The 11936-nt window shown below is 37.1% G+C and overlaps 1 protein-coding gene across 1 annotated transcript in view; it reads left to right on the forward strand.

The window, feature by feature from the left end:
* The window catches only part of LOC135687106 (T-complex protein 1 subunit gamma), a 31255-nt gene extending 22925 nt beyond the window's left edge, over positions 1–8330 (forward strand). The window contains exons 15-17 of the mRNA XM_065203565.2: positions 3072–3212; positions 5987–6118; positions 7921–8330. Coding sequence (XP_065059637.1) covers positions 3072–3212; positions 5987–6118; positions 7921–8037 — 390 coding nt within the window. The 3' untranslated portion in view covers positions 8038–8330. The remainder of the gene's footprint in view (positions 1–3071; positions 3213–5986; positions 6119–7920) is intronic.
* The last annotated feature ends 3606 nt before the right edge of the window (positions 8331–11936 follow it).

The following is an 11936-nucleotide window of genomic DNA, read 5'->3' on the forward strand; positions in this document are numbered from 1 at the left end:
TGCAATCAATCTTAGAGCGTCGAAAGTTCAAGCCAAAATACAACATTACCCAGGATCAAGGCTTTTAGATTTTAAAGACGATTCCTGCAAAGAAATCCGGTTCCATTGGCTATTTTATTTTTTGCATTGAAATCGTTTTGACTTCTGATGAATATTAATAACTTCTAGTAATTGAATCCAATGACCTTTCATTTATTGAGTGCAGAAAGCTAATCAAGATACGAAGCGTGAATATATTTGCCAAGCTAAATGTCAATTCACTAGTAATACTCCTAACTCTATTTTACAGTCCAAATTATTCAAGGAGAAACGTTTTGATGAAATGTAGTTAGCAAACCCTGTATTTGTCATTCACGAATTTTCAAAGCTTTCTAGCAGCCTTGTCCATTGTTAGAGAAATCGAAAGGCAGTGTTAACATCAATTCCCCCATTCTATTCCTTGGCAAACATCACTGGTTAAGCGCTCAAAATATGGAGGCACAATATGTCTCCTTTGGCTGGAACAGAATCAATGATATAGAAGCGCCAAAGGCGCTAGATGTCTAACTGGGCATAATTGCCCATTGAGCTGGTGAGGCAAAATCACTTAAGCGTTAAAAGGGCAAAAAGACGATTCCGCATAAGGGTTCAGTAGGGGAAATTGCAAGTTAGACGAAGAAAAACCAAGATTATCGAAAATTAGCATAATTTTGAAAGGTTAGTTATATTTTGCTAGCTTGCCGTATTAATTTCAAAAGTTTTAAGCCATAAATTGTGTTGTTAAACAGGGTTTCAAGATTTTTAAATTATTTATTGCTGCGGCGCTCGCACGGTCCACTCTGGCCTAGGTAATGTTTCGGGTTTATTTGCAAAAAAACCAAATATAATTTCAAAATTGGTTTTATTTTGTATTTTAAAAGTAAAAGGGTAGATGTAAGCAAGTACTCTTATAACATTATGACAACTTGTTAAATGAACACTCCCCTACTTCGGCAACCCCCTGCATATGACTTCTGGTAAAAATTTCAGATGTAAGGAGTGAAAAATTTATGATTCATATCAAGTCTTTCTTATGACAAGACCTTCCCTCTAACATTCATCAGCAAATCAGACTTTTATTTACGGACATCAGGATGTTGTAGGAAGAGGGCGTGGCTTATCAGAAATGAAGATGACCTCTTTTACCACGGTTCCTTAATGTTACGATAAAAAATTTACACAGGATGTTTTCATAAGCGCGAAATTTTGTAAATAAGCCCAAAAACAATCTTCTTAGAAATATAAATATTCTCTAAACCAGAGTGCCATTATCAACACCACGGTAAATAAATATCTCAAAACCCGTGTACAAACAAAAATTATGGCCTAAAACCTTCTAAATGCATACGGTAAGCTGACAAAATATAAGTTACCTTCCTAAATTAAATAGATTTTCTAAAATTTTGGGTTTCGTTTGCCAGCTTCGGAATTCCCCGTACTGATTGCTCATATGGAATCATCTTTTTGCCCTTTTTGAGTGATTTTACCTTACTCGATAACAATAGAGTTAGACATCCAGCGAATTCGTTGCTTATATATCATTGAACAGAATCAAATAACCGATTAACGATGTCAAAGGCCCCTTTCAGAACTTTTCGGAGACTGACGAAGTCTGTTTTTGTAAGCGAACAGGTCCTGTTTACAAACGGGTTACACTGCATTTGAATAACTCATAAGACATAAAAGACTTGCTCCCTTTGTGCCCCTATTCATATCGTCTGGCTATTTAGGGCAGGGGTAGAGTTTGGATTCTCGATTACCCATGACCGTGGTAACTGGAGGTGGATGTGGGGAATTGTGACACCCCAAACCCCCTGACCCCTATCTAGTCCATTATTTTTCCTCTGGTCATTTGTACTTCTGACAACCTTATTCGGCTTATTGTCTTGAGTGCACATTTACACCTATAGATCTCGTTCTTGTTGATATTTATACCATCCAATTCCTCAAACTTGTTTTTTTACCTTTGACTTTTACCCAGTGACTTTGAATCTTTTTTTATGCACCTTCGCCTTAAAATGGTATCGTCTAGTCCTAAGTACCAACATTTTCCATTTGATCGAAGGGCTTTTCTGTTGCAAAAGTACGGAACATAATACTACTGTATAAGAAGGTATAAGAAACAAAATTGATGCCGTCATTTATTTTCACTCAAAGTTGATCATGTCAAGAATGTGGCAATGAATAAAATGTTTTATTTAACGTCAGCAGTTGACCTGCTTCCCAGAAAACAGGTGCCGGTTGAAATCCCTGCCGCTTTACATCGTCTATTTGTGAAGGGAGAATTGCTGGGTCACGCATCATAATGGAGTTACTAGGATGCGAGAATGACCCAGTACACAAGGTCAAGCGATCTCCATAACACTTTTCCCATGCGTGTTAATGGAGACTTTCTCTATGAGATTACCAAACAAATAATAGGAAATAGCTTCTTGCCATTATCCAAAATCATATTCTCTCTTTTCATCTTTGCTTGCGCTGTCAAAAAATGCGAATGTGTTGCTGTAGCCATCCATGACTAAATTTTCTACAGGTTTGACGTAATTCGGTCCTGTCGTTTACAGCAATTTTATAAAAACACAAGCCTCAAAATTTATCACAAGTAAAGTTAAGAACAAGCAGAGGCTAAGCTACTGTAAAATGTTATTTTGAACGATGTATCATCTCAAAAGTGAGGAGTTTTTTGCCAACTATGGGTGCTTTTTCGGGGAATTTTTAAACTTGTCGGCAAGTAAAGGATGTCTCGCTCACTTTGTTGGCAAATGAGGCCTAAACCCCTCTCTAGAGTGAATCCACTTGCACTTTTTAGATTCTAATAATTTTAAGAATAAACTAAGAACAATTCAGCATCAGATTTTCGAAAAAAATAAGAACAGCCAGCCTGAACTTCAATTTACTGGTTCTTAAAAAAAAGACTACCACATTTCCATGACATTTTATTGTCAGATGTATAAAGACGTTTAACTGGGGGTGGGGGTGGGGGTAAATCACAGCACTGTTTGTCACGGATTCGAGGCGAGTTTTAAACACACGTAACAATTGTTAATTTTTAGGCCCTGGAGGAGAAGGCTAAGGCAATATCCGGTGTTATGCAATGGCCGTACATCGCAGTTGCCAAATCTTTAGAAGTGATCCCACGAACACTCGTGCAGAACTGCGGCGGAAACACCATTCGAACACTGACTGCCTTACGTGTAAGTATCACAGACCAATGCTTTCATGTCGATTGTCTTTTTAAAGCCAAACACACCATTTACTTGCTCTCTTCATTTTCCATATATGTGGAAATGAAGGTTATTATTATTATGATGTTTTATTGATGACTCGTTAAAGTGGTGTGTAAACCCTTAAAAGTCATCAGTCGCATCATTTGACTTTGATGGGGGGGGGGTAACTCCAAGAAAGGGGGGTTTGCGTTAGCCTTTAACTGATAGGTGGTCCATTTTTCCAGTTTTTCAGATTTCCTTCAGTTACATGGTTATTTTTCTTATAAATCTACAAATAAGCCCTTTATTGCATTGTAATCTTATCCAGCTTGACCACTTTCCTTGCCATTTAATTACGACCCTCCGCATTTTAATCACAGCATCATGGTTACAAATTAAGAAAACCACTGTTTGCAAAACCATTTCACCAAAAGATTTCTCCAACTTTATTGACCTCTGAAAGCTCTCAGCAAAGGAGATTATCGATTTGATATTTCTTTCTTATTGAAAACAAAAGAAAAACGTCCTTCCTTCCACATAAGATTATACCATAAATCAACTTAACTAAACGACCCTATGCTAGCCCATAGGTTTTCTGCTTCTCTGTATAAACTTTCATTTTTTACCGTTAGTCTACAATGCAAATTTTCACGGTCTTTTCTTGTATTGAACCCCGTAAGCATTGCAGTTGACTTGTGCAAACCCCTAACAATCCATTTCAATTTTGCTAACAAAATTAGATTTAGAGAAAGAAAAGGGACAGATTACGGTTGGGCCAACGTGTATTCACATAGAATGCGTTTTTATGTTTTAAGAAATAGGCTACTGTCGTTTTATCTGCAGACCAATGAGAAGTACAATGGCTTTTAAACTACTTGGGTAACTTCCTTGCATTACGCACCCTTCTATAAAATGTTTCCTTGTTTTGGCTGTCCTAACCTAAAATAGCTTTTGTTGATGTTTTTGAGTTTTGAACTAGAACTAATGAACCAGAAGTTGTTTTGTATTCCGCGCTGTCAAATGTAGGTGGAACCAAAACGTCGTTCCTAAGAATCTTTGATCTCTGCCATTTTGGTGTTTTGTAGGCACCGAAATGGACAATTTTGTAGGAAAAGGAAATGTGTTCTTGCGGATTTTTCGGCCTGTAGCTCCCCATTTCTCGGTGATAACTGTGAAAGGTTAAGGAAATCACCTATTTGTCACGGCTTTTTTCAATAAGAGGAGAGCTTAAGTTTTTTATCTGTTATCAAAAACTGTCCTAGTTCCTGCAGAAGCGTGGATCTACTATTTCCATAAATTATCGGTCGGTTGAAAGCTGAGTATTTCAGGAGAAAGGCAGGTTTCAATGTCTAGGGAATTTGGAAAAGTCTTTTCAATGTCTAGGGAATTTGGAAACGTCTTTTCAATGTCTAGGGAATTTGGGAACGTCTTTTCAATGTCTAGCGAATTTTAAAACGTCTTTTCAATGTCTAGGAAATTTGAAAACGACTTTTCAATGTCTAGGGAATTTGAAAACGACTTTTCAATGTCTAGGGAATTTGGAAACGTCTTTTCAATGTCTAGGAAATTTGAAAACGACTTTTCAATGTCTAGGGAATTTGAAAACGTCTTTTCAATGTCTAGGGAATTTGAAAACGTCTTTACAATGTCTAGGGAATTTTTAAACGTCTTTTCGATGTCTAGGGAATTATGAAACGTCTTTTCGATGTCTAGGGAATTTGAAAATGTTATTTCAATGATCGTAAAAATGTAAATGTTGAAGAACAATTTTTGAAGGTAAACTCAGAAAAATGGCGTTTGCTAATGTCGTTTTTTAATAAACTTTTAAGTTTTATGTAATGTATTATCAAACAATATAGTAAACTAAAATTTAATGCTATTTAGTATGATTAATTGAATATAATATTATGTAATATAATATAATTTGATAAAATATAATATAATCAAGTATAATGTAAAAAATATGATGTGATGTGCCCATAATACGATATTGTATAATAATTTTTAGTATGATGTGGTGAATTATAATAGAAAGCGATGTATTATAATTTGTAATATATACATTGCGTATTATAATATACTTTAAAGAGGAATATGATGTAATATTGTGCAACAAGTTTCTTATCAACCAGTATTTTGTAAATAAAGGATTCATTGCAAATATATTTAAAAAACATTCCAGGAAGCTTCCTTGCAACTTTTTGAGAAGTTAACAAAACCTTACTTCTTAGTTGAGCAAGCAAAGAAAGTGTGATATTTCGATGTGTTAACGTCCGGTTTTGCAATATCTGATTGTGTAGAGATAATTTTTTTGTTCAGTATACCCAATGCAAAAAATCTTGTTGCATTAGCTTCAATTCTTATAATTTTCATTAAATAAATTTAGTGTAGAGAGGAATTAAATATGATTTGACTTCGATGTTCTGTGAGTTGAATATACGTTGCCCGAGGAAGGTAGGTTTTGGTCTAGCCTCGATGTAACAAGACCTCGTCTAAGTGCTATTTATCCATTCAAACGGGTAACATTGACTTTATTTTAAATAGAAAGTATTATGGTTTTCAGTACCATTAAAATGCTTTTAAATTCCATGTTCAGCATTGACTGTTTTCCTTGCCTGGAGATGTAAGTTAGATTAGGCCAAATCTCCTTCTTGCCGTCAGGTTGTGTAGATTTGAACTCCCAATTTCAGCCTTTCAGTTCGGCCTTTTAGACATAAAAAACATGCCGTTTGTTTTAAGGGTAGACCCTTCTTTTTTGCCAGGCCAAGCACGCGGAAACAGGCAATTCATGCTGGGGAATTGACGGAGAAAAGGGAGCCATTGCTGATATGAAGGAGTTAGGAATATGGGATTGTTTCGCTGTGAAAGTGCAGACAATCAAAACTGCCATGGAGGTATGTTTTTATTATGCATTGCTGGAATTTTGCAACTGTCGTTTCTTTTCAGGAGCAATTTATTTGACCCGGTTTTCATTTGAAGCCGGTGTTCATTACTGCGGATATTGTTTTTGACCCTGATCGTTTCCCAATCCTTGCTTATTTCAAACCGACCGTTATTCGGATCTGTCAGGTATTTCACACTACTGTCCTAAAGAACTTGCAAAGATTCATTCAACAATATACCCTAGAGGAACTTTTTAAAATCTTCCCCTAGCCAATGTTGATTTGCCCTAAAGACTTCCTTCTTCGTTTACAAACAGCACTCACGTTTCATTCCAAAAAGTGCTTAAAGGTATCAAAAGACGAAAAGTGATTAAGGGTATCTGATACTGAAAAGAGATACATCTTTGTAGGGATCTTTAAGCTTTGAGAATATTTAGCCGTAGTTCTGTCTGGAAAACACATCCCACACACTGGATATAAGGTTTCATATTTGCAACAGGATCACTTTAACATTCTCCAGGATCTCTAAAATGATCTGCTAAGCCTTTTGCTGACGTAGAAATGAGAGTAATTTCAAGGCTTTGGATAACCAGCCATTTCTGCCTGCTAAACCAAACCATGAGATTATGGTTCTTGTTCAAAGTCCACCAGGCTTATGAGGGTGAATATCGATCCATAGTAGAAAGTGCATGCGGAAATTAAAACCATGGAATTTAGTTACGTTTTTGGCAACGTCCGAGCGTCCTGGGGGAGAGATCGAGCTCCTAGAGAGTAGATGAAACGACAGTTCCTGTTAAGGATACTAAATATTGAAACAAAATACCCATCAATATAGATATCAATTGAAGTACTTGGTAATCGATAATTGGCAGAGCCCGGTCGTCCTTCCATCTAGCAGTTTTGGAGTCGATCTACATAAAAACGAAAAAGCCGCCATTGTGTAGACAGAAGGAGTTCGTTTTCTCTCTTGGACTCCATTGGTAATTTTTCTCTAGGCTCGCGGCACTGATTGGTCAACCATACCGGTCTTGTGCTTGCGTTTTTCTGATTGGCCTATTTCGATCCACAACTGGGTATATATTTTCCATCGTGTTCTTTCGGAACCTTATTCTGACGTTTTATGCTCTGAGGAGTGTCAGACGAAAAAGCTTTTTAGTATGTCGTAAAAAGTTTGCTTTTTTCAAAGCCATTTTCAAATTCTGTACTGCAAAAAAATTGTTCATACTTTGTAATAATTAAAAGTGAACAGTTATATCTAGTTTCGGATAGCAGATAAATTTATTGAGAAGGATGCCTTTGATTGGTTTGTTTTTAACCAATCAGCAGCCACTAGCGCTTCAAATAATTACGAGCAATTTAATGTATGCTATTAATAGTCTTTTATTTATTAGTTCGCACTAGTACAAAACGAATTAGGTTGAAACAAAGGTTTTGATGGGTCCTGGCGAGGGGCAAATTACTCTAAGAAAATCTCGTACACCTTTTGTGAAAATCCTATTGTTTTTTCTGAAAATCCTCAGAAATCCTTCTGTTTTAGGCAAAATCTCATACGCTATTTGCAAGAGTGAATCGCCCCTCGGGTCCTTGTTTCTCTTTTGAATCAAAGAAACCCCAAAAAGCACATTATCTTACCCTAATTCCCCCTCAAACTAAAACTAAACCCCTCATAATCAATAACCACATTGCTTTGAAGTTATCCTCCCTCCCCACTTAGACATTTAAGGCAGGGCTATACCTGCTGTTACATCCAATCTGTTTAACGACTTTTGGTGCTTTTTAAATGAAGTAACTCTCCTTGCAATTAATTCTTGTAGACATCTATGCTGTTGCTGCGCATCGATGATATCGTGTCCGGTTCCAAGAAGGCTGGTGGGAAGGAGGGCACAGGGAGCGGTGCTGCACCAACTGAAGAATCGAAGGCAGATGACTAAAATAAGACCGATGATGCAAAAACACGACCCGCGTTTCTTGAAATAGGAACCGGATTTTGATAGATACCGGCTACGGACGGTTCAACTAAGGTTGTCAGAGGTAGAAGTGCTTGTTTTGCCTTAAAAAGCAGGTTGGTGATTTCAGCCATCGCCAAAAGAACAATATTTTTTTCTGAACTATTTCTAAGTTCGTTGGTTATGCAGATAATTTTCTTCATGATTGCGTAGGTTTTGTCAATACCGGCAGTGGCTTGTTGCAGTATTTGCCTCTAATTTCCCGATCTTGTTCTTTTTATGCTGTCATCTTTTTCATCCAGTTTCTTTCAACTAGATTATTAAATATTACCCAAGCGTTCAAATTTCTGACTTGTTAGGTAAAACAAAACCAAAAGCGTTAGTGATTTAAATATATATTTAAACATGGTATCCACATCTGGCACTTCGATCTCTGTTTGATAGCCTTAGAACTGAAAGGATCTTCGTCACTTTGTATCACAACAAAAGCTCTTATCGTCGTATTGTGGCCTACTGTTCTTAATGTTAAAAGAAGAAATCTGATATCTTCATTTCGTTCTTCGTTGCAACTTGTTAAAAAATGAACTCATTATCGGCCATAAATTTCCTTTTATTTTCTGTCTTCTGGAAGTAGCAAGAATTGATTGCTGAAAATCATCCTTTCTTTGGACTGATTTCTTATTAAGCACAATATCACCTTATATACATGGATACAGCTGATCTAAACAATGAAAAGATGAAAGAGACAATGCCTCCGACATTTAACATTAACAACCCCCCCCCATTAAGACGGGGAGATACCCCCCCCCCCATTTGAAGAGGAGACACCCCCTAAGTAGATGGGTTTGGGTTAAAGGGTAAGCCATGAGGATAAATCATCCCCTCACAGCCATTAAGAAGAAATGTTACAGATTCGCTTCATCCTCGAGATTTCGTCGTCGATTATTTGTCGCAACCCAAACGCTAGTCTAAGGCCTAATTAATACAACATACGAAACACTGGTTTTTAAAATCTATTTGGATTTGAACTCAGTTTTCAGGTATCCACCAAAAGAAATTGTATCCTTCATTTTAACCACAATTTTTCTTTGTAGACGGCTTCCATGGTGGTTTTTTCGTTCTCTTGTTACTAAAATGCAACAAATTGACCCAAATATGCACATCAAGTCTCCCATTCCTTTAATTCCTATTTATAAATACTTCTATGAAATTATTAAACCGTTTGCCTTGATAAGATGAAAATCTTCGTTTCTTAACCAGGGTTTCCAACAAGCGATCCACCTAACCAAAAGTTTTGTTGGAAACCGTGTCTCATAACTTGGCCAGTCCCTTGATGACGTCATGATTGAGAAAATATTACGGACTACCGTAAATCCTCGGATTAGCCCCCTGGGGGCTTATCTATTTTTTATATTTTTGGATGGGGGCCTTTTCGAAGGGGAGGGGGTTTATACGAGGGGGAACTTATAAAATTGTTGTAGACATTAAGAAGACATTATTAAAAGACCTAGTTTATTTTAGTAGAAATTTCTTTATGAGCATTTAATTAATTACTACCAAAAGTATGAATTTGTTGTGGCAATTCAATAAAACGCCATATGCAACCTCAGATGGCAAATATCATCAAATGGAGGGGTCAATTCGAGAATTTACAGTAGCAGTGGGGGCTTATACGAGGTAGGGGGGCTTATTGACAATTTGTAGTTCTAGGGTGGGGGCTTATTCGAGGGGGGGGGGCTTTTTCGAGGTTTAGGGGCCAATTCGAGGATTTACAGTGCTCAAATTTTTAATTTCATTATAACGGAAAATGTTTAACAAACCTTTTCAAGACCCTCTCGGTTTGGGGCTGGGGGAAACCTGCCCCTCTTTATTGACTGGCCTATCCCCTATAGACCGGCCCCTACCAGAACCGACCCTTCATGGCTCTTTCCTGAACAGAGGGATTTCCTTTTGAAATCCAATCCTTCAAATAATTGCGAATGGAAAATCCAGTAACGTTAAACTTTGCTTGCTCAGTGTTGGATTTCTGGAGACTGAGGACCGCCCAGTTGGACCGCTTTTAATTTTTTGGGCCAACGTAAGAGCATTTCTAATTCCTTTGTCTGGATCTTTTGCTAACGTGTTTGGCATACACTCTGGTAGATAAGCTAATGATCAATAGTATGTATCTTAATTCACTAGGGAGGTTTCAGGTGAGGAGAAAAGCTCTTGGGGCAGTTATAAAAGCCTTACCGCAATAACGCAAGTCTTGCTTTCATACTCGATTTAAATCCCTAGGTGTAATCCCCCTTGAATTATCCCCCTCGGGACCATATTCCCATGTTTTCCCGGTTTTAGCGTCGATTGTATTTCACACAAACGAAACAAAAAATATTTCGGTACTCAGAACATGGGCCTATTTCATTTCTACGCTGAAGGCTTTTCGCAATACAATGAGCTTAGAGGATTTACAACCAAGTATACGCACGAGGTAAAGCTTAATCTTTAAATTTTATCTTCTGCGTAATTGTAAAATCTTTGATAACTTTATTTGGGTGTTTGAAACTTTGGAGCAGCTTAGAAATATATCTTAAGAGAAGCGTTTAGCTATGGCCTAGCTATCGGGAACAAATGGATTAGGTACTCGGATGTCCTACGAATTAGCTCTCCTTCAAAATTGGATTTCTTTTGCATGTACCAGTAAAGCCCTATCTGTTCCATGTTTTGTTGTAAACAGATTTAAGCAGGTCAACTCATTTGCCTGAATTTATTTTAACCAGATATGCTTCTAAAGATGCTAATTCGATAAATTCGTTACTTTCATCTGGGCAACTTTACCTACTTAAAACCGACCCCTTGTTCTTTCATTGCTTTCTGAAATACTTCAAGGACTGTAACCTCACATTCACTCGAATCATTTGCTATCGTTCTATAATTTCCACATTATACTTGACCCCTGAAGTTCACTTGCCTGTGGAAACCATTTGTCCAATTATGGAATACTCAAATAACAAAATTAGGTTTTGTTAAGTGTGCTTTAGTGACAAAGCCAATGAATTTATTTAATTTGCCCTCTCCACCAGTTCTCATACAAGAACAGCCGACTTTCATTAAATCCAAACCTAAATCTTTATAGCAAATTCCTGGCTTCTATATCACATATGACAAATCAGGGAGACTGCTAACCATGTGACTCATTTCTTATTAATACAGAATATTGAAAACTTGAAAAGTCTTAAGGCCTTTTTCGTGCAATTCGCGTCGTTGAATCAAGTCAATTTTCTGGCCTAAGATTTGTAAATGAGTTTTCACTTGCACTTCTGTGATTGGATGAAGCAGATTTTGATTGTCGTTTATTGTGCGGTTACCTGTTAGAAATCGTGACTAGAGAAAGACATGTTACACAAGACTGATCTTTCTTTGAAATGATAGCATCATTTCTTTTGAGTTCGCGGAGAGAAACTTCAGGTGTTCCTCAAGGATCCGTGTCTGGGCTTGCTTCTCTTTTTCAATACCTATATAAATGACCAACTAATGACCGGATGAATATCAGCTGTGCCAAATATATTTATATTGATCAAACCCTAAGCCAACGTGCATGTTCTCCGGCACTGGATGACAAAAAGCTCGTAAACCCTAAATTAACCCTCCCCACTAAAAGATCGGCGTTCTTTTTTAGTTGTTGATATAATAATTCCTTCTCCTTTTCCTGTGGTTAATCGCTCTATCAATTCATAACTTTAACAGGGACAGTAAATCTTAACAGTGGAACAAAATTTCTAGAATGCAAGCCACGTTTCTAATGATCAAAAGGGCTAAAGCATCAAATCCATATCAACAAAAGAATTTCATGAAACGTGACACGAGGGACAGCAAATATTGCGACACAAAGAGACATTGTTGAA

This window comes from Rhopilema esculentum, chromosome 20 (assembly GCF_057945365.1).
Source record: "Rhopilema esculentum isolate cy_ngs chromosome 20, ASM5794536v1, whole genome shotgun sequence".
Taxonomy (NCBI): domain Eukaryota; kingdom Metazoa; phylum Cnidaria; class Scyphozoa; order Rhizostomeae; family Rhizostomatidae; genus Rhopilema; species Rhopilema esculentum.